Source organism: Notothenia coriiceps, unplaced genomic scaffold (assembly GCF_000735185.1).
Source record: "Notothenia coriiceps isolate Sejong01 unplaced genomic scaffold, NC01 NC01_scaffold00034048, whole genome shotgun sequence".
Classification (NCBI taxonomy): Eukaryota; Metazoa; Chordata; class Actinopteri; order Perciformes; family Nototheniidae; genus Notothenia; species Notothenia coriiceps.
Window position 1 is genome coordinate 1 of NW_011366749.1, and position 21,752 is coordinate 21,752.

General features: G+C 42.1%; 2 protein-coding genes across 2 annotated transcripts; one reads left to right on the forward strand and one right to left on the reverse strand.

The window, feature by feature from the left end:
* Positions 1-2,297: 2,297 nt before the first annotated feature.
* tspan31 (tetraspanin 31) lies at positions 2,298-7,416 on the reverse strand. The gene is made up of 5 exons (XM_010790296.1): positions 7,239-7,416; positions 4,419-4,586; positions 4,240-4,320; positions 3,995-4,135; positions 2,298-2,462 (listed from the first exon to the last, which is right to left on the reverse strand). Exons 1-5 carry the CDS (start codon positions 7,299-7,301, stop codon positions 2,313-2,315), a joined length of 603 nt encoding a protein of 200 aa, XP_010788598.1. The 5' UTR covers positions 7,302-7,416; the 3' UTR covers positions 2,298-2,312.
* A 6,256-nt stretch (positions 7,417-13,672) lies between these two features.
* On the forward strand, positions 13,673-21,678 carry LOC104961937 (arf-GAP with GTPase, ANK repeat and PH domain-containing protein 2-like). Its single transcript, XM_010790297.1, has 5 exons — positions 13,673-15,856; positions 19,978-20,036; positions 20,724-20,811; positions 21,338-21,423; positions 21,508-21,678. Exons 1-5 carry the CDS (start codon positions 14,728-14,730, stop codon positions 21,676-21,678), a joined length of 1,533 nt encoding a protein of 510 aa, XP_010788599.1. The 5' UTR covers positions 13,673-14,727.
* Positions 21,679-21,752: the final 74 nt, after the last annotated feature.

The following is a 21,752-nucleotide window of genomic DNA, read 5'->3' on the forward strand; positions in this document are numbered from 1 at the left end:
ATGTAAACGGTCTGCAGAGTCAAAACCCTCAAAGTACACCCTGTAGCGAGTAAAGTTGGACATTTCTCTTTTTCCATTGTTTGCTTCCTGGGTTCTGTGACGTGTGAACACCCAAATCAACAAAAAATGACTAATCCGCGGAGCACCTCACAAACCAGGATCCCTTGGCTAACTAACAGGGAGTCCCTATTGACTTGCATAGAGCTCCCTGGTTGGTAATAGACGAGTTGGGATCGTGTATAAATGCTCTCCGCAGTCCCATTCTCACAGCGTTAAAAACCTTTTTCTTACTCAATATCAAGCCACACTTATTGTTCTGACTTCGGCTGTGAGTGTTTGTGTGTGCTCAGGATGAGTTTCCCGCTGTCTCGCCGACCCGGAAACCACACCAGTAAGCCAGCTCAGTGAGCAGCGAGCCTCGCAACGTCCCGACCAATCAGAGCACACTGGGCTCACAGGCAGGGGGGGCAGGAGCTCCAACAAGCCGTTTAGGACAGAGAGTGAATACATGTAAGTTAACAGAGATGCTGTATGAGAAACCAATGTGAGTTTGGAACATTGCACAGTATACATCTATTCTAATATACTTCAACAATGGAATTATGATCAGTAGAAATGGACATGAGATGGGACCTTTAAACAAATATATATTAGCAAGACACTGTTGAAAATGCAGCGACTTAAACACCTCCATAAATGAACGGAGTAGCTGCTGTTGCCTATAGGTTGGTTTATTTAAGCCAGCACACAATTCCTAAGTATTTGCATTATGATAGTAAATATGTAGGTAGTTATGGACGCTTGTATTTGTTTGTGTATATTTTGTGAAATATATGTTGTAACTGCAGGTTTTAAAAAGGGCATTATTATGATTATCATAATCCCTCTGGCTTTTACTCTCAGCATTGTACATGATTTCATTCAGTCACTTAACTCCTTTTCGCTCAAAGGGATGTTCATACAGTTGACTTCACTGTCTCTGTACGCAAACTGTTTATACTCCCTCTGAATGGAGGATATAACATCCATTCAGAGGGAGTATAAGTGGGTGATAAGCTACTAGGGCTGTAGTGAAGCTTCGAAGCTTCATTCATAACGCTGACATTCAAATGCCAAATCATCATTTGAGTTGCTGCGCAGATTTTTTTTCTGCCTGTCTATTTATTCTTTTAAACCTTGTTTTCAGCACAGCTGCAGATGAAGCTTAGGCTACATTCAGTACAACACATGTGGTGGGGGTGCCATGCAAGAATTGTTAATCGTTGTTAAGTCAAAGAGTTAAGATGTTTAAAAAACAACAAATGTAATGCGTTCAGAGTGTTTGCTCTCCTGCCTGCTGTTTACAGGGCAGCAGCAACACAGCACCATGAATTACATTTATATCACCACAGATATATTAAAGTATGCTTTTGTTCACAGTTCAAAATGTCGGTGTTAAAGTTCACCAAAGTTAGACTGAACCCAAAATATTTGCACATATTTATTTTGCCCTCGCAAGCAATTGTCCACTGATTGTAACGATGGATGAATTGATGTTGCCACTTTTAATGGTCCGAAAATCTAAAACGGACAACCTTGAGATTCCTGGATTATTCGCTCTCTGAGAAAACACCAATATGAACTTGATGGATCATCTTTATTATTACATGGCTTAGTTGAATAGTCGATTCAGAACACGTGACACGTTGTTAATCCAGAACAGACAGAACGCTGTCAAGGACTTATTGATTTAGGACGCTCACATCTGCACAAAGAAGTCCGTTCGATTGAACTGTAAACAGTTTGGCCGAACTTTCAAACTGGGACAAGAAAACAGCGGAGAAGTAACGGGGCAGAAACCCTCCTTTTAACGCAACCGTCCAGACATAGACATCAAACGGCAAAACATATTCAGTGTGCAGTTACTTTGGCATTAGGGCAGGGATATCTAGATACTTTCCAAGGTTTGACAAAATGAATTGTGCTACTTTTAAAGCAAGCAACGATGTTTTCAAATCTGTAATCAAAAAGCTCATTAAAAACGCTATCGAAGCACTTCCTGCTACGTAGTTCAAACAGTAACAACGGACTATTTTTCTTAGCGGATGCATTTAATTTAAAATCAATAATAGCCTACTACTTTTTAAATCAATAAAAACATTTTCTAAATCTATAAAAGCATTTCAATTAATATTGGGAGTCATATCGTTACTTTGTTGAGAATGTGGCCATGTGATAAGCGGGATAATGTGCAGCGACACGTCGGGATCCTGATCTGCCTGTCGCGCGTTCTTTTCCCCGTAATGACCGCCTCGCTGCACGTTATCCCTTACCTATATGAGCAGATGTAGGTTTGTAGAACGGGCACTCACCTCTGTGAAGCTGAAGAAGAGTCCGACACCCCCGAGGATCTTCAGAGCCTCGGTTGCATGATTCAGCATTTTATCCCCGCAGGTGAAACAGCTAGTGTTAATTTTGCAATCCTGGAAGCAAAGACACAGAAAAGAGGCCTTTAGTCTTCAGCTAGTGTTATCAGCCGAGGCAGCATTCTCTACCAAAATCTATTCTGAGAACTTCAGAAAGTTGACTGCTTTTGACTTACCCTGGGGGTATATTGTGTAACAGGATTTATACAGTGAGACTGCAGCAGTTATCTCTGATGCAGTAACATTTGTATTTAAAGAACCCCTTATATAATGTCTGAGATACAGAATGTTCATTTTGTTTCATTACACAGAAACCTAACTCCGGGGTTACACCGGTTCAGCCATTTGTCTTGATGAAGATGTGACCATGTTGACATGTTAGGGTGCATTCACACCTAATAGTCAGTTTCTCTGGTGCGCACCAGACCACAGTTTGTTACATTGTTTCATTTTTCAGAAGGTTCGATTTCCGTTCACACAGGCAAAATTCAAACGGACTATAAACTTTAAACACAAGTCATGTGCACGGAAATGCTGTTCAACCATTGGTCAGACATTAAGGGGGTAAAAACGTGAATCCCTGCAATTTCTACCGGAGCCTCCGCCATGGAGCATCGGCACTATCGGCAGGTTATTCTCATGCTGCTGTTAATCTGGAGATCAACAGAAACTAGCGGCCCGTGCATATGATTATATAATCAGACAACGTGCGTTAAAAAACATTATAATATAATGAGAGACGTTCTGCAGTCAGGAGGGGCGTTTCACCGACGACAGGTGTTCTTACTTTTATGTAGTTGACTGAGAATTTTTACTTTACACTACACTGTTCAACACTTCATTCTGCTTCACTCTTTAAAGGTGGGGTAGGTAAGTTTGAGAAACCGGCTCGACATACACTTTGTTATATTCCATGGAATGTTCTTAACATCCCGATAGCAATGAATATATTAAATGCGTTGACAATAAATACATAAAAAAATGTCATCTGTGGAAGCCGTAGTACTGTAAAAAGCACGACCAATCATCTGAGCCGGCCCGGCTAAAGTAACTGGATGGCCTACCTGCCTGTCAGCCTTCCATCTGTGCACAAACTTATCTCGTGCCCTCATTGGTCATGTGTGCGTTCGTGTGTGTTGGAGGAGGGGCTCTGTAAGGAAGTCTGAAGGAAGGGGCAGATTTTTTTCCCCTGTGTAGTTTTGAAATGATTGCGCACTCGAGCTGGTTTCTCCATTCTTACCTACCCTACCTTTAACTAAACAACCGCGGATGTCTTGAAAGACTCTTTCGCTAAAGAGTTTTGNGTGTGCCTTGGCAGTCTCAGTCCGCGTTCTTGTGACACGTAAATACTACGCTTCCTATGTTTTGGTGCGGACTGCGTTCACACCAGCAATGAACCGCTACAGAGTTCTTAAGCAAGCATTCCGTGGCCACCTATTTTAGCGGACCAGAGTCCGGTTGTTTAGTTCACTTAAGAGGTCGGACTGTGTTCACACCGACCCAAATGAACCGCACCAAGCGGCTACACGCACCAGGGTTCGATTCAACCGGACTATAAAAGGCTGGTGTGAATGCACTCTTAGACTCACAGCGGGGCAGTGCAGCAGGTCCTGTTCAAACTGAATGATGGTGGAGGTGGAGTTGAGCAGCCCGCAGCAGTTCAGTTGGCTCTCCAGGTCCGTCTTCGTCTTGTTTTCCAACATTCCCCAAGTGGAATTCAGAAGTGTCTCCTGCAAATAAGACAACAGTTGAATCCAGTTTCCTGCAGTCTCAAAACTATTGGTTGTAGTCTCAAAACAATGTATGTATGCAGACATAAAGAGAGTTATCTCACCTGCTGCCCACGGTTCATTGCCAAGCAGGAACAGGAAACTCCAAGTTGGAACAGGAAAACGATGAAAAGAATCACCATGTACTGAGGAGCAACGTTAAGGAAAGTGCGAGAACATGGAAAATGCAACTACATTTCCAAATCAGTGACATTTAACTGCATCTGACCCCGAATAAGGATACAAAGAAGAGCAGGACTTGGTGGTGGTGTATCGCTCCGATGAATCCAACGATAGCGATGAGCAGCAGGAACACGCCCACTGCGATGACCCCTCCTATGATGTGGATGCTCGACACCAAGCCGAACCCCTTCCCCCATGCTGCCACCCCGATCAGCAGCAGCCCCACCAGCTGAGGAGAGCAGGAGAGGAAGTTAACCAGAGTCAGCTGAGGCAGCGGGCATTTAGTGGGACTGAGCTCATCATGAAGTCACGTTAACCGCTACCACAAACAACAGTCATCTTTTAAATACAAGTTACTTATGTTTGTAGGTCTTTAAGAACCCTATGAGGATTCAAATACAAGTGCAAGCCTACTAAATAATGCTAAATAATGCAGATGAAGCACAGTCACAGAAAAAAGCTGACTCAAAGTTGAAACGCTGATAACTCTTCACACGCCTCTGGCTCATGAGACTGCTGGTATCTGGGGAATTTCCAATGATCTAACAACACTGAAATCGTTGTTACATTTTTATTTATTTAATTGATGAAGACTTTTCTTTTTGCCGCTGCTTTTAATAATTGAACTATTTACATCTTAAACTGCACTGTAAACTTGTATTTATGTATGTTGTCTTTTAATGTTTATTTTATTATCTTTGCTTTTTAATGACTGTTTTTAAATGCCATTTGCTTAATGTCTTTCATGTTTGTAAAGCACTTTGAATTGCCTTGTGTTGAAAGGTGCTGTATAAATAAAGTTGCCTTGATGACTATAAAAAAGAAATAGAACTTTACAATTCATTTTTGATTGATTGTTGTCTGATCACAAAAGGTTGAACTTTCTCATGAAGAGGCTTTTTGTCCTTCTTGCCTTTATACGTCTTCCTTCACTGCCGTCACTGCTCTGGTTCTACTCAGCAGCATCACTCTCGTGACATTGAGTGACTCATCTGCCAACAGGATTTCTGGCATGTGCACATGCTCCAAAGTTTTGTGACAGGGTGGGGGGTGTCTGAAGAGTTCCCTTCGGCAGCAGTGAGGCTAGCACTGTGTCACAACAGAAAGCAAACAACGCAATGCTACCTTTACCCCCACGGTGCATACCTGGCAGGCTTAGAAAGGGTTACGACAGCAGGTGAACGTGAGACACAATTAGGACGATTTTAACACTATCAAGAAGTTTTTTATAATCTCTAAAAATATTAGGAATGCATCTCATGATGATAAAGATATTGGAGTTGCCAAAACCTTTAATCATTATACTACAATATTAGGGCTTATTAATCTATTCTGACAGTTATATTCTCAACTACATGTACGTTATACTATATGTTCCTTTTGTTGGTTCAAAATACCAACAAATTATATATCTTTTTTAAATAAAAAGGCAAAGAAATGCCTAAAATCCTCCCTTTTAAGAAGTTAGATCTATTAATTATATTGTATACATAGGATTTAAACAATTGTATTTTGTTAAACTAATTTTGTACATTTGTTTGTTGGCACCTTAATAATAATCTAATTGTTTCATTGGTAGTCTCTTTCCAGCAGATACATTTCCCTCTGACATGTAACGTTCTTATCTGAATGGGCTAATCTATTCACCTCAATATACATAGGAATTGCAGATAAAAAAAGACAGGTCAGTTAAACATTAATGCTCTGTTGCCCACTGACACACGTTGACCAACAATACTTAACAAATGGCAGTGTGAACAATTCAGTAACGTAACAGTGAGTGACACAGTGAGAGACTAAAACCAAATACACAGCTGTCAATGTGCCACAATGCAACAGCCCAGCAAAACAACATCGTTTTGGTTATGGAAATCATTTCTTATATCCTCACATCAGTGCCTTGAAAAAGCTGTCAAGCACACTGACATGGCAGAGAGGTGAAACATATAGCCTGGTTTCAAAATGTAGGAATTATCAGGTGCAAAAGAAACTATTTGCACAATGATGTTGTTATCTTGATCCATTATGTACAGGGGACCTCATTATTTAAAATGATCAAATCGAAGATTGTTTGTTAGCTGTAGGTCCCATATGTTATCAAAAAATACTTGTTTCTTAACAAAATGTTAAGGTTAAACCATTCTAAATCGTTATAGTGACATATTTTGATGATTATCTGGATATATTAATGTTCGTATCATCCCATGTCTTTGACAGCTGGTTATTTTTAAATTGACATTTTTAAGGCAATCAACCTAATTTCACCTCCTTTAAATATAAGGAAGAGCAGAGTAAAAAATAACATAATCCACACCATTAACCAAAGCCTAAATATCCATTGTTATTAAGTAAAGTCTCTCAGTTTAACCATCAGTTCAGGGTGAGTTAGCTGTGATGAAGTCAACATGTTGACTATCACAACTCACATGACTGACACACAAACAAACTCTGAACCGATACAATGTAGCTGTGACAGGCTCGGGTGGCTAATGAAAAGAGGCGATGTGGTGATAAACCATTCAAGAATCTCAATTTCACATTTAATTTGTTAAGGGGGTCAGCCGGCCTCCCAGCTAACGGTAGCTTCGTACACATAATGGCGATAGCTTACAGGCTAGCTAAAATAACTACATGTCTATCTACATAGCTACCGTACACTAGAAATTACTAACGTTTTAAAATATACACCGAAGAGAAAATACTTCATACCTTTAATTGGCTGCAAAATAAAAGCATAACATATGAAACAAAAGGCAAAATCAGTCATCTTTCTGTGTCGTAGCTAACGTTGCTAGCTAGTTGTCATTTATTCAGAAGCTAGTAAGGCTAAGCTAACGGTTCTAGCTCAAAGTTAGCATGATTATCCATTTTGAACACTCACCATGTACACCACATTCAGGGAACAAAGCGCATTTTTAGAACAGGTGAAGCCGCCACAGACCATATTCGAAAAACCTCTATGGGCTAATTAATAAATAACGATGAATATAATAAAATAAAAGGTCTCTCCGGAGCGCTAAACGTCTGGACTCAAATGTTTTTGGTCAGCGGAGAGGGCGTCGCTGATGACGTAAACACTGCATCTGACGTAAGGGGGTAAAAAACCATACGTCATCGTTTTAGGGCAAAAGACAAATCTGGAAAAATCTGTAATGATAAAGAAAATAATGTCTTAATATTTAAACTAAATGTTAAATTCTACCTATCCAATATTTCAGCCTGTTCTGAAGTGCTTTGGATTCCAATTCTATAATTTTGTATTTATGATCCAGCACATTTTAAGGGATCTTTGTTTTAGATGTAGCCTATATTTAAAAAAACATATGGGGGGTGGGGGGAAAGTGATTGAACACACATATGTTGGATTACATATAGACTTCAGTCACAAATTACCATGAATTTATCTTGAAGAAATGGCAACCTCAAACAAAAAAAAGTACAAAAAACAAGTGCAAATGCAAACTAGCTGTGAAAACTAGGCTATTGTCTTAACTTAAATTAGTTGAATATTTATTTTCAGTGTTTCATAGCATACATATAACCAAACACTGCGTTTGGAATCATCATGTGTTGAGATTTTTAATATGGAAAGTTAAGCTGTTATTAAAAACATGTAAAAAAACAAACAATAAAATAACATTAAAACATTTAAAAGGGTTTAAAGGACTGGAGATGGAGGTGTGTGTGTGTGTGTGTGTGTGTGTGTGTGTGTGTGTGTGTGTGTGTGTGTGTGTGTGTGTGTGTGTGTGTGTGTGTGTGTGTGTGTGTGTGTGTGAGCACGTTGCGTTTTATAAGAACTCTGTGGCGATGACAGGACACTTGTTACACAATGACAATGAGGCCTGCACATCAGGGGGACATCTGTTCTACAGCATGACCCACAAAAAAACAGGGAAATGTTGAGTTCTGTTTTATATTAAAGTAATGTAGGCCTATTTCCTCATAAATTTGATTTCTAACCAATTCCGCAAATAGCACGGTTCAGAAAGTTAATCTCTAATATCCTGTTGCTGTGGAGCATGGAGCTGCTCATATTGAATTACAAACCAGAACATAAACATTCGTATCTGACTCACTGCCAACTTAGTTTTCTCAACAACAAAAAAATGTGAATATGATTGCTAAAATGTGTGTGAATAGATAACATGATTGCAAACAAGCAACATGTAACTTTTGTTGAAATAGACTTGTGGTTTGAAAAGAGAAAAGTATTGTGTAATTTGAATATTCTCACAAGCTTAATCATCTTGTTTCACATGTTAAAAGGCTCTGCAGAATTATGACAGCACATCCTGATACCTAATGTGTGGCGTAATGTTAGGCCAACACATCCTTTAACAGGGGCTTCCATAGAAATACTCACTAAGCTTATAACTGTAAGCCTACATATAAGATCAGAATCAGAAATCCTTTATATGTCCAACAGCGGGGACATGTTACAACTGCAAAGGGACATCATTGAAAGGCAGCATTAAAAGTAGCCTACTATCAAGTTAGTACACAACCTCTGACATCAGTGAATATTTCACAGCTAAAAGTGTCTTATAGCCAAGATTCAACACATTAACTGTTATCAAAGTTTCAGAATGAATGTGTTTTTACATGATTGTTTCTTTATTATTGGCAGTGAAGAGTGTTGTGTGAGCCAACGGCAGCTATCGTCATCTTTTCACTTGTGTTGCCGCAGCATTCAGAGCTGCCGTGTATTCTGAAAATATGGTTTGAAATAAGGAAGTGAATTCAGTTCAGTTTGAACCTGAGGAGGAAACTGAAACACTTTGTCGTGCGCTGACTTTGTGGTCTGTGAGAACGAGAGAGACACCCTGAGGATCAGCAGCTTCTTTTACTGCGTCCGTTCGTCTTGTGAGAACAAGGGCAGCCGGGAGGTCAAATGGGCTGAAGCGAGGCTCTTTAAGCTTCAGTTTAAAAAAGAGATCCATGTGTCAGGATGAACAGCAGCAAGTCAGTCAACTCCACTGCAATAAGATTAGAGATCAAGAGGTATGAGTCTCTCCAGAGTGCAATCAACAGACTCTCCAAGCAGTTTGAAAGAGTGGAAAATCCACAGCTGCGCTCAGGTCTTAAAGTGTTCCTGCACAGCATTCAAGGTAAGCTCATCTTCGTTGTTTCTCGGGAAGAAAGCTACACGTTACCTGTATGCTAAGGTTTGTATCGACAGGTGCATGATCTAAGTCTCAGGGTGTTCACTTTAAATGATTTCTTGTCATCATTAACAGGAAATATCTTTTAGTTCACAGTGAGTTTTTCTCGTCATCCACATTATATTTGGTGTGTTGGGTAACATGATAGCGTAGGTGATAGATATGTGCTTCCTGTGTCAGTCAGTGTGTCTCATTCGGGGAAGTTGACGCGCATTTTCATTCTCATTTCACTCTGGGGACAAAAATCCACCTCCTGTCGTCCGGCCGTTTATTTATTATCTGTCAGCCTCTGGGCACGAGGAGACCAATGGCAACATCCCTCAGCAGCCATCGCCATGGCAGCAGGATGAAACCTGCTGTGCGGCCTACTTCCTGTCTGCCATTCTGCAACTGCCCTCAAAGCCACTTCCTTTTAGACAAACAGAGGCCTTTTACATGAGAAGCTGATCAGTTTGACATCATTTCCCCTTAATCTGTACTTCCCACCTTTTCTTGTTAATGTGACACAATGTGCTACTGTCGAGTTCTCTCTGCTCACATGCAACATTTTACTTTAAAAGATGCACATAGGATCCTTTGATTAAGAAAAAGCTGCAACCACAAAGTAAGAGCATGTTGTTATAAGTAAAAAAAAGTCATGCATTTAAAATTCTTCATAAGCAAAATGTACTTAAAATATAAAAATAAAAGTACTTTTAGTATTTTAAAACTAAGCTCATTTACTGGAGTACTGAACAATGTTAATGTACTTGTACTTTACTTGAATAATTCCATTACCGTTATACTTTCACTTACTTAGAGATATTTGCATTCATTGCTCAATAACAGTTATCTGAGGGTTGAAGTAACATTTCAGATTTTACGTAGAAATCGAAATAATAACATAACAAAATGTATACTTACATGTTAAAAAATAGTTATTGTTGTAGGCCTACTCTGCGTTTAAGGATACTGTTGATACTGTTTTCCCATTACCTAAGCAGAATTGTAAATGCAATATTTTTTGTACTTGTAGTTGAATATTTTTTTATACTGAATCATACTTCATCCACCTGATGAATCACAGCGAAACCAAACCTGAGCATAACAAATCATACACATAACTGGAAACACCAGTGCAGTTTTGTGTCATAATGCATCAATAGTGCTGTCACAACATTAGATTTTCACCAAAAATAATATATTATAAAGTCATTATAGTGATATCTAATGAAAACGTTATGCTTCCTGTCAAATCCATCTAACGTTTTTGTGCGTTTTTAACCGTTTCTGGCAGATTAATTACATTCAAAATATGATCGTGGAGTAAATCTATAACAATAACTTTCTAATGGATTATTAGCATTATTATATTAACATCATTATATCACAGTTACGTCAATACTCGTATATCGCAACACATATCATATTCACCAAATCATGTTTGTCTGTAAAGGAAAATCAATGATAGTAAAGTATTTCCCTTTTGTAATGTATCGTTGATGTTTAAAGCTGTAGAAATAAAGTAAAGGACACATACCTTGGGATTGTACCTGACTGCTTTACACTGTGGTCAGATTGGGTGGAATATAATAACCAGTTTACGTTTTGATTTAATCCGTCCATTCATTAGCTGTTTGTGTGTGAAATGAGGGTCAATCAGCCCCCGGGTGGATTTTGGTAAAGCTTTGAGGTCTTTTTAGGATCTGGCAGACCTTTACACGCTCCCAAAAGCACATCCTCTCTGTGTTAAAACATTCATCTGAATATTTTCTTTGTATAATTAGGCTGCTGGAGAGAGGATCAAAGTCAGTGTATCCTCCACGGGGGCCTGGATCTGTGAATGTAGGGTTCACTGGGGCTAAGAAACGATCCACCTCTCTTTTTCAGTGTTTTGGACTTAATAAGCGTGGGGGATGTGGTCGACTGACCGTGTGCCAGAGTAAAGGAAGGGGATGGAGATGAAGATGGAGAAAAGGGTTGAGGTGGAGCTAAATGAAGGCCTTTAAATGTGAATCTGACTGGTGGTGTTCACTGCAGCATGGCAGCAGAGCGAGGGGTGAAAGATAGAAAGGACAGCTTCCAGTGAAGGAGAAATGAAAAACCACCCAGCATGACCACTGCCCTTGGCCAGCGTCCATCTGACAGCACACGCTCATAGGTGTGTGTGTGTGCGTGTGTGTGCTTAGCCTGTATGCATGCACGTGAGTCTCTTCACTGAGAGTGTTTCTAAAAAGTATTTGACTGAAGACAACCTGATTGTCTGTGTTTCATACAGTATGTGGGTTTCTATTTCACAATAATTAGATTCACTGTGCAGCAGTGCAGGCTGCAGCAGCCCGACGTGCACTTTAACTCACCCAGTCCTCACGCTTCGATTTTTACACATGTATTACGTCACGCCGCCTTTTAGGATTTATACCTTTCTGAGGTTTTTAATCGTGACTCTATTTCAGTGGTGGAGGGTGCTGTCCTCTCTCAGGTCGTGTGTTTTCCCCTTGAGCCAAAGTCAGTGTGTTGTCAGGGGTCTTTTGTATTCAGAGGGAGTAGTTATTGCCCTCTCCCTGACTGTGAAGGGAGGGGGGGAGGGCGGGCCGAGCAGGTGGACAGTCAGATCGTGTATTATGGAGGGAGGCTGGCGCACTGTGGGGAAATGCATCCTCTGATTTCACATCAAGGATTTGTTTGTATCAGATAGCGATTAACATGAAATTACACCCGGCAGTAATGAGAGATGGATGTGTGTAATCACGTTTGCTGCAGTGATTCTGTTGTTGCATGCAGAATAACTGCAGCAGTTTTTCTTACTTCATAAATTCCTAACTCTTTGTTGAGAATGAGCCGAATATAAATGTGTTTATTGGAACTATTTCAATAATGCAGTCATTGTTTAAGTTTTTGAGTAAAAGGTCAAACATATTATGGTTTCAGCTTCTTAAAATGTGAGCATTTGTTGCTTTTTCTTGTCCTGTATTATAGAAACGTTGATTTCTAAATGTTAGTTGGACTAAATGTGAAATTCAATGACATCAATTTGGCCTCTTGTAAATTGTTAGGGACATTTTTCGGAACATTTCCTGATATGATGGACAAAATGATTAATTGAGAAAATAATATTGGAAGATGATTGCATGATGGAATATTTGGTTTTATTATAGTGTATGCACAAAGAGGTTGTAAATGAGTTACTGCATCTAAATCAAAAGGACACACAGATGTGTTCACCTACTTTAAATCGACATTTATCCTATAAGCTAGGATTAAATGGATGTCCTTTTTAATCACACAGAAATAGCAATATATCTGTTTAATATGTTTTTGCATTCTGTGGTCCAATTATTGATGTCCAATATGCTCTGTTTCATGCTGCGAGCCCAGAGCTTACTTCTGCTAATGAACACATTCCGTAGCAGGCAATAGACTACAGATCAATACACACACAGGAAATCTCTTTCACTCACATGTACCACACACACACACACACACACACACACACACACACACACACACACACACACACACACACACACACATGAAACATTCACAGAGAGTAACACAATTTTGATACAGAGATGCTGGGAGCGATTGCGTTACAGAATGGAGGAAGAGCAGGAGGAGGAGGAGGAGGAAGGATATGGAAGAGATGATGATTGTGCCACCAGAGCCAGGAAGATTGCAACACCTTAGCAACAAACAAGCCAAGCCTCCTATACTGAGGAGGAGCCACACAGAGCCACACACACACACACACACACACACACACACACACACACACACACACACTTGTACAGCAGACATACACAAGCAGACAGCTGAAGACAGATGGATAATCCTGATGAAACTGTTCTGGCAGCTGTATACATGGGAGAGAGAGCAGACACTTTGCAAACACACCCTGTTGTGTCCTTTTCCCTCCAAAAACATGCCTCCATCTTTCTTTCTTTTTTGTCCTTCCTTACCAACCCTGCCTGCTTTTCTCTCCACATTTCCTCCCGCGGTCCCCCCTCATTTAGCAGGTCTGTGCACTGCCGCTTTACCACCAGCCGTCACCCGCTGCCTCCCCCCTCCTCTCCGGCACGCATTCAGCAGGCAGGGAGAAATATGGAGGGGAGGGGATGATGGGTGTGGGGATGGGAGGGATGAGCAATAAAGAGCCTGCACATTCAGAGAGGCAGCAGAGAGAAAATAAATGAGGGAGAAGCAGGATCCTTCTGCATTGTATGGATTGCTTATTGGAACAAGGAGGGGCATGTAGAGGGAGGGACATCGGAGACCGGGGGAGAGAAACGCAGAGTGTGAGCTGTGTATGTGTGCGGGTGTGTGTGTGATTAGACTCGTTGAACCTGTGCGTCGGTGTCTCTATCGGCTCCTCCGTGTTGTCATGCTCCACGCCTGATGCCGCGCGCAGGACGCAGGCTGCCCGGTACGCGCCCGGTGATGGCCGGACGCGCCCTGACTCGGTCCTCCTGCTTCTCCACATATCCTCCCGGGCTTCTGCTGACTTCTCCTCCTGATCCCCTTCAGCCCTCGTCAATGTCCTTCCTTGCCGCTGAGTGGATGCTGCTGTCATCACACATGTGTGGCTCGCAGTGAGAGCCCATGATCTGGACTGGATTGCTCTTGGGTGCCATGCTGCTTTAGGGTGACACTGATTAATTTTTAAAGACTTTACCTTTTTTACAGCTGCTGGTGATCATATTTTTTGATGGCGTATGATGCGGGGAAGTTGTTATTCTGAATTGAATCCAGAAGAGGATTGCCTGAGCAACATGCAAGATGGGGGGTTCTGCACATGAAAATAAGGTCATGTAAATAATTATAATCTGGAATGAGTCACCATAATGAAGATTCATTTGCTTGAGTAGCTGCATACATATGCAGTGGATAGATTTTAATTGGGTGTTTTCTAGGAACAATAGAGCAGCTTGACAGTGTGCTGAAGGTTGTCAGGAATGGTGGATTTTCCTGAAATGAAATTTACAGTCAGAGAAGAAATCCGTGACTGAAATTCCAATCCGAAACAAAGAATTTCGGGATTTGGGGGATGTATGAAACCAAAAGCTGCTCTGCTGTCGTATCTTGAAAGGAGAAACTTAATCTCCCTCAATGTAAGTTTTTCGTTGTGCAGTCAGATTCTCTCAAGTCCCAACACGCTGGCAAACTGTCAGTCGTTGATGTCGCTCTGTCTGGTTTCATTCATCTACTGTGTGTCCACTGAAGCCTGAACACATGAGCGGAGGCGGCGCCCTGCAGCAACGCACCACCTACCTCATCTCCCTCACCCTGGTCAAGGTAGAGGCTGTGGAGGAGAATGGAGGGGAGGCCGACAACAGCAACCAGGGGAAGGAGGTGGTGGAGGCCGGGCCTGGAGGAAGGGAAGGAGAAGAGGACGGGGCCGGAGTGGAGGCTAAAGGTGAAGCACGGGCTGAGAATGGAGCTGGACAACCACCAAAAGCTGTAGATGATGTGAAAGATGACAAGTTATTGGATGAACTTAAAGATGGAGATAGAAAGCCCCTCAGCCCCCTGAAGGATAAACCTCCACCAACTGTGGACGTCCCAAGCAAAGGGAGTGAAAAGCCCCCGTGCAACCTCTCCATCCCCTTACCTCCGGAGAGGGCAACACTTCAGAAGACAACGTCTGCCGAGACAGACCTAACAAGAGTCCAGAAGACACCTTCAACTCCTGAGGCGAAGCAATGCAGGTCACCATCACTGACCCCAACGCCTCCAACAGAGATGGTGGAGCCAACTCGCACCCCGACCAGGACCAGCCTCCCCATCCGCCCGGTGGGGCAGCGTCCTGTGAGTCTTCTGAAGTCTCACAGCAACGTGGCCACCCGGGGTCGCGAGTTCAGGGACGGAAGAGAGCGAAGCCCTACCTCGGCGCAGAGCCTGGACAGAAAGGACTGCCGGATGCCCACGCGCTCTCCGGGCCCCTGCAGGGCCTCGTGGGCCGAGGCCAGCAGGCCCGACGCATGGAGGATGGACGAAGCTCAAGCAGGAATGCCTCTGGAGATCGGAGGTAGCATGGTTGCGGTGATGAGAGACCAACCCAGAAAGGACAGGCTAAAGACCGGGTCGGCGTCCCTACCTGGGCCTCCGAACCAGACCACCAAGCCGGGACGCAAAGGTAAAAGCCGCACGTTGGACAACAGCGACCTGAACAGCCTGTCTGAAGACCTGGGGTTAGCGAGGGAGAACCAGCAGGCCCAGCAGGGGCAGCGAGGCTCCGCTAAAGACAGGAAGATGCTCAAGTTCATCAGCGGGATCTTCACAAAGAGCAGCTCGGGGGCGGCGGGGTCTTCCTCCACAGCGCCGCCGGTCTACATACAGAGAGACTCCAGTGAGGAAGAAGGTAGGGGTCGCTAACGTAACATCAACTCTAGATCTTCACATCGACTATACAACAAACCATTATCAGACATGTCTTCTGTTCCTTTGCTAAACAGTCATCAGACATGTAGCCTCTTCATCTGTGCACAGGAATCCATTTGAAATGAGTGAGGGTGGGGTTAATGTTTTCATAAAGAACCCCCACACAGAATACATTTACAGGCTTAAGAGAAACATTATCATGAAGCCAAAACACGACAGATGACGTTCTTTGATGCGAGGGACTGACAATAGACACATCTTGGACAGTTTTAATCTAATTCCCCTCAGAGCGCGGGCAGATTTCACACCGCTGGAGGGGTAATCTCTGCACTCACACACACACACACACACACACACACACACACACACACACACACACACACACACACACACACACACACACACACACACACACTTAAGCAGCGTTCCCAGCATGGGTTTAAATCTCATAATGAAGCCAAAGGGGAGAGGAGCTGGTGGCGTATCAGGGATATATTGCAACGCTCCAGTTGATTTTTAGCCCCGGCTTTATTTTTGTAGAGAGGGAAAGACACATTTGTTCGCCCACATCAAAAGGGGAAGTGTTCATCCACAGCCTGAACATTTATAATCCTGTTTTTGATATTCCACCCACCACATGCTCTCCCGTCCTCTCAGTCATGTCTTTGTCTGGCCTCACATTTATATTCCACCATCATGTCAAATGCATGCATATGAAGAATCAGGAATCGTTTAGTTGCCATCTTTTTTTTTTACCCTGCATCGTACAACAACGCATCTCTTTCACAAATACGTTTGCTCAGAGAGAGACCAAGTGTCAGCCACTGTGTGCGTGTGTGTGTGTGGTGTGTGTGTGTGTGGGTGTTTTATGTATTCATTCACTCATTGTGCATTCACACTGTTACACATGCAAGTAGTGAGACTAGTCTGCACGCACACACACACACACACACACACACACACACACACACACACACACACACACACACACACACACACACACACACACACACACACACACACACACTCACTGAAGGCAGGAGGAAGTGTTGCCATGGCAACCGGCAGGACTGCTGCCTCTACTGCTGCTACAGAGGCTGCTAAAACCGAAGGATGGAGGAGGAGACATTTTCTGTGCATGTGTGTGTGCGTGTGACCGTGCATTGACACACACTGAGATGATTGTAAAACAATTCACCCCTATCAAATGTAAGTTAGAAAAATGGATAAAGGCTACAGGCGACATGTAGCATGGGAGGGGTTGCATAGTGCATCACATACGATTGGTTCGCTGCAGCGAGTGTGGATAATTAGCTTTCTGTATAAATAAGTGTGTGGAAGCAGCAGGGGGATAACCCTGTCCGACCACTTTGAGCTACAGCAGCAGGCCATAAAGAGAGCTTTGACTCAGAGAAAGATAGTCAACCTCTGTGTGTACGTGTGTGTGTGTGTGTGTGTGTGTGTGTGTGTGTGTGTGTGTGTGTGTGTGTGTGTGTGTGTGTGTGTGTGTGTGTGTGTGTGTGTTTGTTTGTGTGGTAGGGCTTGCCCTTTTTCCCAGTGAGATGCCTGCTGCGGCAGCTCGTATGTAAGCCCCTTTTAGTCTTCATCTGAAGCACATCATCACCGGCTGCATCTGCTCGGTGTTGGCCTGGACGCTTCGTAGATTTAGAGGCAGTTTAATCATTATCCGTCTTTGAAGGACATTTCACACAGTCACACCCAGCATGGCACGCAGTACAGTCTGCCAAACCTTCTGGTGTCCTCTGTTGTCTTTCTCTGTTTTACTGTGATTTGTCATTATGTTTTTTCTGTTATATTTGAACATGTTCCTCAGAGGATGAATACTACTGTTTACCCATGCCCTATTGTCTCTAGCACCGTCAGCAGGTCCAAATGTTCTTGTATCCAGTGATACATTTCACTATTTTATTGTGGAATTGACATTATATTTTCTACAGGCATTCATGGTTCTCAGATGTTGCCCAATATTTAGGTGTATTACTTAAATGCAGCAAAACAAGGCCTACTGACATTTCAATAACCCTCAAGGACTTTGTGTTTACTGTTGTGTTAGCTTTGTCTTGGGAGTCTTTGGAGCATTTTAGCCTGCTGATTTAAGCATTTAGCTCAATGCAGAATCTTGCCAACGTGGCTGTAGACTTACCGGTTATTAAGGTGCATAAACCTAGCTTAAACTATTCTGGTCTAATGCTACAGTTCTGCAATAAATCCTCCTTTCCTGAAGGTTAAAATGTTCAGCTTGTGTTGAAACTCTTTCTAGGTTGTGTTGCTGTCTAATGCTATTATTTTGAGAGATTCTTCTATTGTGCACCTTATTTATATCAATATGAGATTGCTAAGTATAGCATGTACAATTCAATGCAGCTAGACACGACACAACCTACAGTACGTCCTCTAAAATGCTTGCACGGTTGAGTCAACACGTCTCTAAAACAGATTCAACCAAAACTGAACATTGCAACCTTGGAAAGGGGATTAATTGTATTGTATGAGACTATTTGAATTTAATTAAATCTACCTTACGAACTGGCAGCTGAGTGTATGTTTGTTTCTGTCTATGAATTAGTGTTAGTGCCTCCTCAGGCTCTCTCCCTTTAATGTCGTCCGTCTCGCGCTGCAGCTGGGTGTCAGGGTGTGAGCGTCACATCACATTTGGGGGAAGGCCACCTCTCTTTAACCAGAGGGCAGCACAGCTGTGCGCAACCCAACCCCCTTGGACTGCTGTACTGTAGGATGTGCATGTGTGAGTGCAGAGCTGCAACCTGCCGGGTCGAGCAGTACGCATGTTTGGGCCAAAAGCTGCAGTTCATGGAGTGATCAGTGGAGGTTGGCTCCAAAAGAAGCGAAGGTCATAGAATCCTCTGTTTAAATACCCGTATTCACAGCAGAAAAACACGTTTACAGCGAGGTTCCAACTACGTTTTTTGTCTCTATAACTTAAATCCCCCTTCTTGACAACTGTACGGGGGTGGATATTACTCGCTCGTCTAAATTATATAACGGTTTATACATATTATTCTGGGCATGGTCGCTTTGAGGGACAGGGGGGTGCCTTCTCAGGTCGCTAGTTGCTGTCTGCGCTGCCCTCATGCTCTAGGCTGGGCTATCTGGTGATTGACAGGTCGCTAACTTTGTGTTGTGCGGTCTGTGACCTTTCCATGTTTTCATTCAACACTTTCTAAGATTGTGTTCAGTTGATGAAAGTTAAAAGTAACATTTTGGTTGCCTAAATAATGTCTTTGTCAGCTTCGTCAACCTCTCAAATAATCAGTGATTCCAGCATTGGCAACACGTGCCTACACTGCAAAGCATAAGAAGCTAAACAATCTGAGATGTTGCTAATAGTTTGGTGGGAAGTGTTATTTTCATATTCTGGTGTTTGTTTTTTTCCTTTTCCAGAAAACTGCCTACCCTATTTTGAAAAATGTTACTAATGATGAGATTGATTAGTAGACTCCAAATATTTTGATAATGAAATAACCTTTTTAGTCACTATTTTTCTAGCAACATTGGCAAACACCCTTTTGTTCCAGATTCTCTAATGGGAGAATTTGTGTTGTGTGTATTATATAATCGTAAACTGAATCCATCCATCAGACATTTGTGGATGTCACCTAGATCTCTAGAGGAATTGGTGATGGACATCTTTCCACTATTGTATGACATTTCAAGTCAAAGGTTAATCAATGGATGAAATGATGATTAGTTTCACCTCTAGGTCATTTTAGTTCAGAGGGGAGATGCTTTACGAATCCACACACAAGCCTTTAACTCTTTGAATGGCAGCCAGTGATCTCCATGCAGTTTCCCATCATTACGGCACACGGGGAGTAAAGTGGATAACGAAAAGTGTGACTGCAACTTGTAGGATCCCCGTCACGACTGAAAGGTTAAATTCATTAAGACGACCTGCTTGGCTGCACGTGTGTTTATGGCGAGTGGTCACGCAGCAGCTGTATGATTTATCGCTCTCCCACAGGCCGTTATGATGGCGGCCCTTTTTACTGTACATGATCAAAATGATGAATCTGTGTCTCTGCCTCGCTGACAGTTTGTCTCTGTCTCTCTGTCTCTCTGTAGTAAATATTGCCAACAGCCAGGAGTGGAGCTTGAGCAGATCCATCCCCGAGCTCAGACTGGTGAGTGACTGTATCTGCATCTGAAACTGAAGAAATGATTGAATTTATTAAGAGCTGTGCCATTTCTGAAAACAGCACACACTTGGACATGTAGGAGTTCTCAAATTGTGAAGATTGGTTAAACTTACTCCTTGATGCTCAAAATATACATTTAGGGTTAGTAATCAGGGCTATTTGATTACTTTTGGGTTAATATTAATCATAATAATTTTGTTATAAAGTAAATTATTACTGCTAACACATCAAATTAGTTTAATTTTGTTGATTTAGAGACAATTATATATACTTTATATACATGTGGATTGTTAAATCTGTTGCAATGAGTGTACAGTAACATTAGATTGTGAATCTCAATATTTAATATGATTCTGCCTATACTTTATTAATGTGCTTTTTAATTCATGCAAAATGTCAAATACAATACATTTAGTTGTAAAAAAGTATCATTATAATGTGATATTGCTCATTTAAAACTTCCTCCCCCACTGACTCTATGTTAAGATAAGAATGCAGAAAACATTAAAGCATTTTATAGCTGAAACTATAGATTTGTTGCCCGGCTAAAACTGACTGAAGCATATTGGATGGAGGTCTGACTGTAATATTATATTCAGCACACTGTGATCGAGCGGCTAGCTGACCGTGAATGAACTTCGCGGTGTTGTATTTCCTCTCCTCTTCTCTCAGGGCATTCTGGGAAGTCTAAAAAGCGGCAAGTCAGCGCTCGTGAATAAATACATCACAGGCAGTTATGTTGCACTGGAGAAGACTGAGGGTAAGAAATATTATACACGTCTTCTATAATGTCTGTCCGTCACTGTGGTGGCAAGTAACACATTCATTTCCAAGCTAAGTATTGTAGTAAAAATGTGAGTTACGTGTACTTATTGAAGTCTTTTTTTCTCATGGTACTTGATACTTACACTTCAAAACATTGAATATTGGGGGAGATACATTTGTCCCCCTCTCCAATTATCTGACCCATTGAGGCTTTTTTACACACAAAACATCTGAAAAGATACAAGCAGCTAAAATGACTAGTTCATTAACCAATTTATAGAATAGAACATTTGGACCATTGTTAATTATGACGCCATTTATTTGACTTTCTAATGTAAAGCACCTGAATACTTTTCCCAACTACTGGTCCTTTTAATAGTTTCCAATAGAGTTCAGTGCTAGTCAAAAACGATGTTTGGTCAAATGTAATCTTTTTTTTTCAGAGGTTATTACTTTGCATGTGCCTGTCATCCTCTGTTTGTCACTCTGCTGACTAACATATCCGTCACTACTCTTGTCAGGTGGCAGGTATAAGAAGGAAGTACTGGTGGACGGACAGAGTCATTTACTACTGATCCGAGAAGAAGCTGGACCTCCTGATGCACAGGTGTGTGTGTGTGTGAGAGAGAGAAACAGAGTTATTGTGCAATACTGTGGCTGTAACATCCTCCTCCCCCTCTTCCTCCCCCAGTTCAGCAGCTGGGTGGACGCAGTGATCCTGGTCTTCAGTCTGGAGAACGAGAGCAGCTTCCAGGAGCTCTACCAGCTCTTCAGCCAGCTGAGCAAACACCGCAGCGACGTCCCCGTGATAGTGGTCGGCACACAAGGTCAGCAGCGTAAAGAATCCTCAGAAACAAAATAATGACTTGGTTTCCCAAAACTATTACATTACATTTAGCTGACGCTGTTATCCAAAGCGACTTACAATAAGTGCAT

What these genes read in the sequence shown, in the direction of transcription:
- tspan31 (XM_010790296.1), bottom strand. Translation starts at nt 7,301, where the DNA reads ATGGTCTGTGGCGGCTTCACCTGTTCTAAAAATGCGCTTTGTTCCCTG. An exon ending in CAATGAACCGTGGGCAGCAG is followed by an intron (nt 4,136 to 4,239) that starts GTGAGATAACTC and finishes TCTTATTTGCAG; the next exon opens with GAGACACTTCTGAATTCCAC. An exon ending in ACCTGCTGCACTGCCCCGCT is followed by an intron (nt 2,463 to 3,994) that starts GTGAGTCTAAGA and finishes CTTTGCTTCCAG; the next exon opens with GATTGCAAAATTAACACTAG.
- LOC104961937 (XM_010790297.1), top strand. Translation starts at nt 14,728, where the DNA reads ATGAGCGGAGGCGGCGCCCTGCAGCAACGCACCACCTACCTCATCTCC. An exon ending in CCATCCCCGAGCTCAGACTG is followed by an intron (nt 20,037 to 20,723) that starts GTGAGTGACTGT and finishes CTCTTCTCTCAG; the next exon opens with GGCATTCTGGGAAGTCTAAA. An exon ending in TGCACTGGAGAAGACTGAGG is followed by an intron (nt 20,812 to 21,337) that starts GTAAGAAATATT and finishes TACTCTTGTCAG; the next exon opens with GTGGCAGGTATAAGAAGGAA.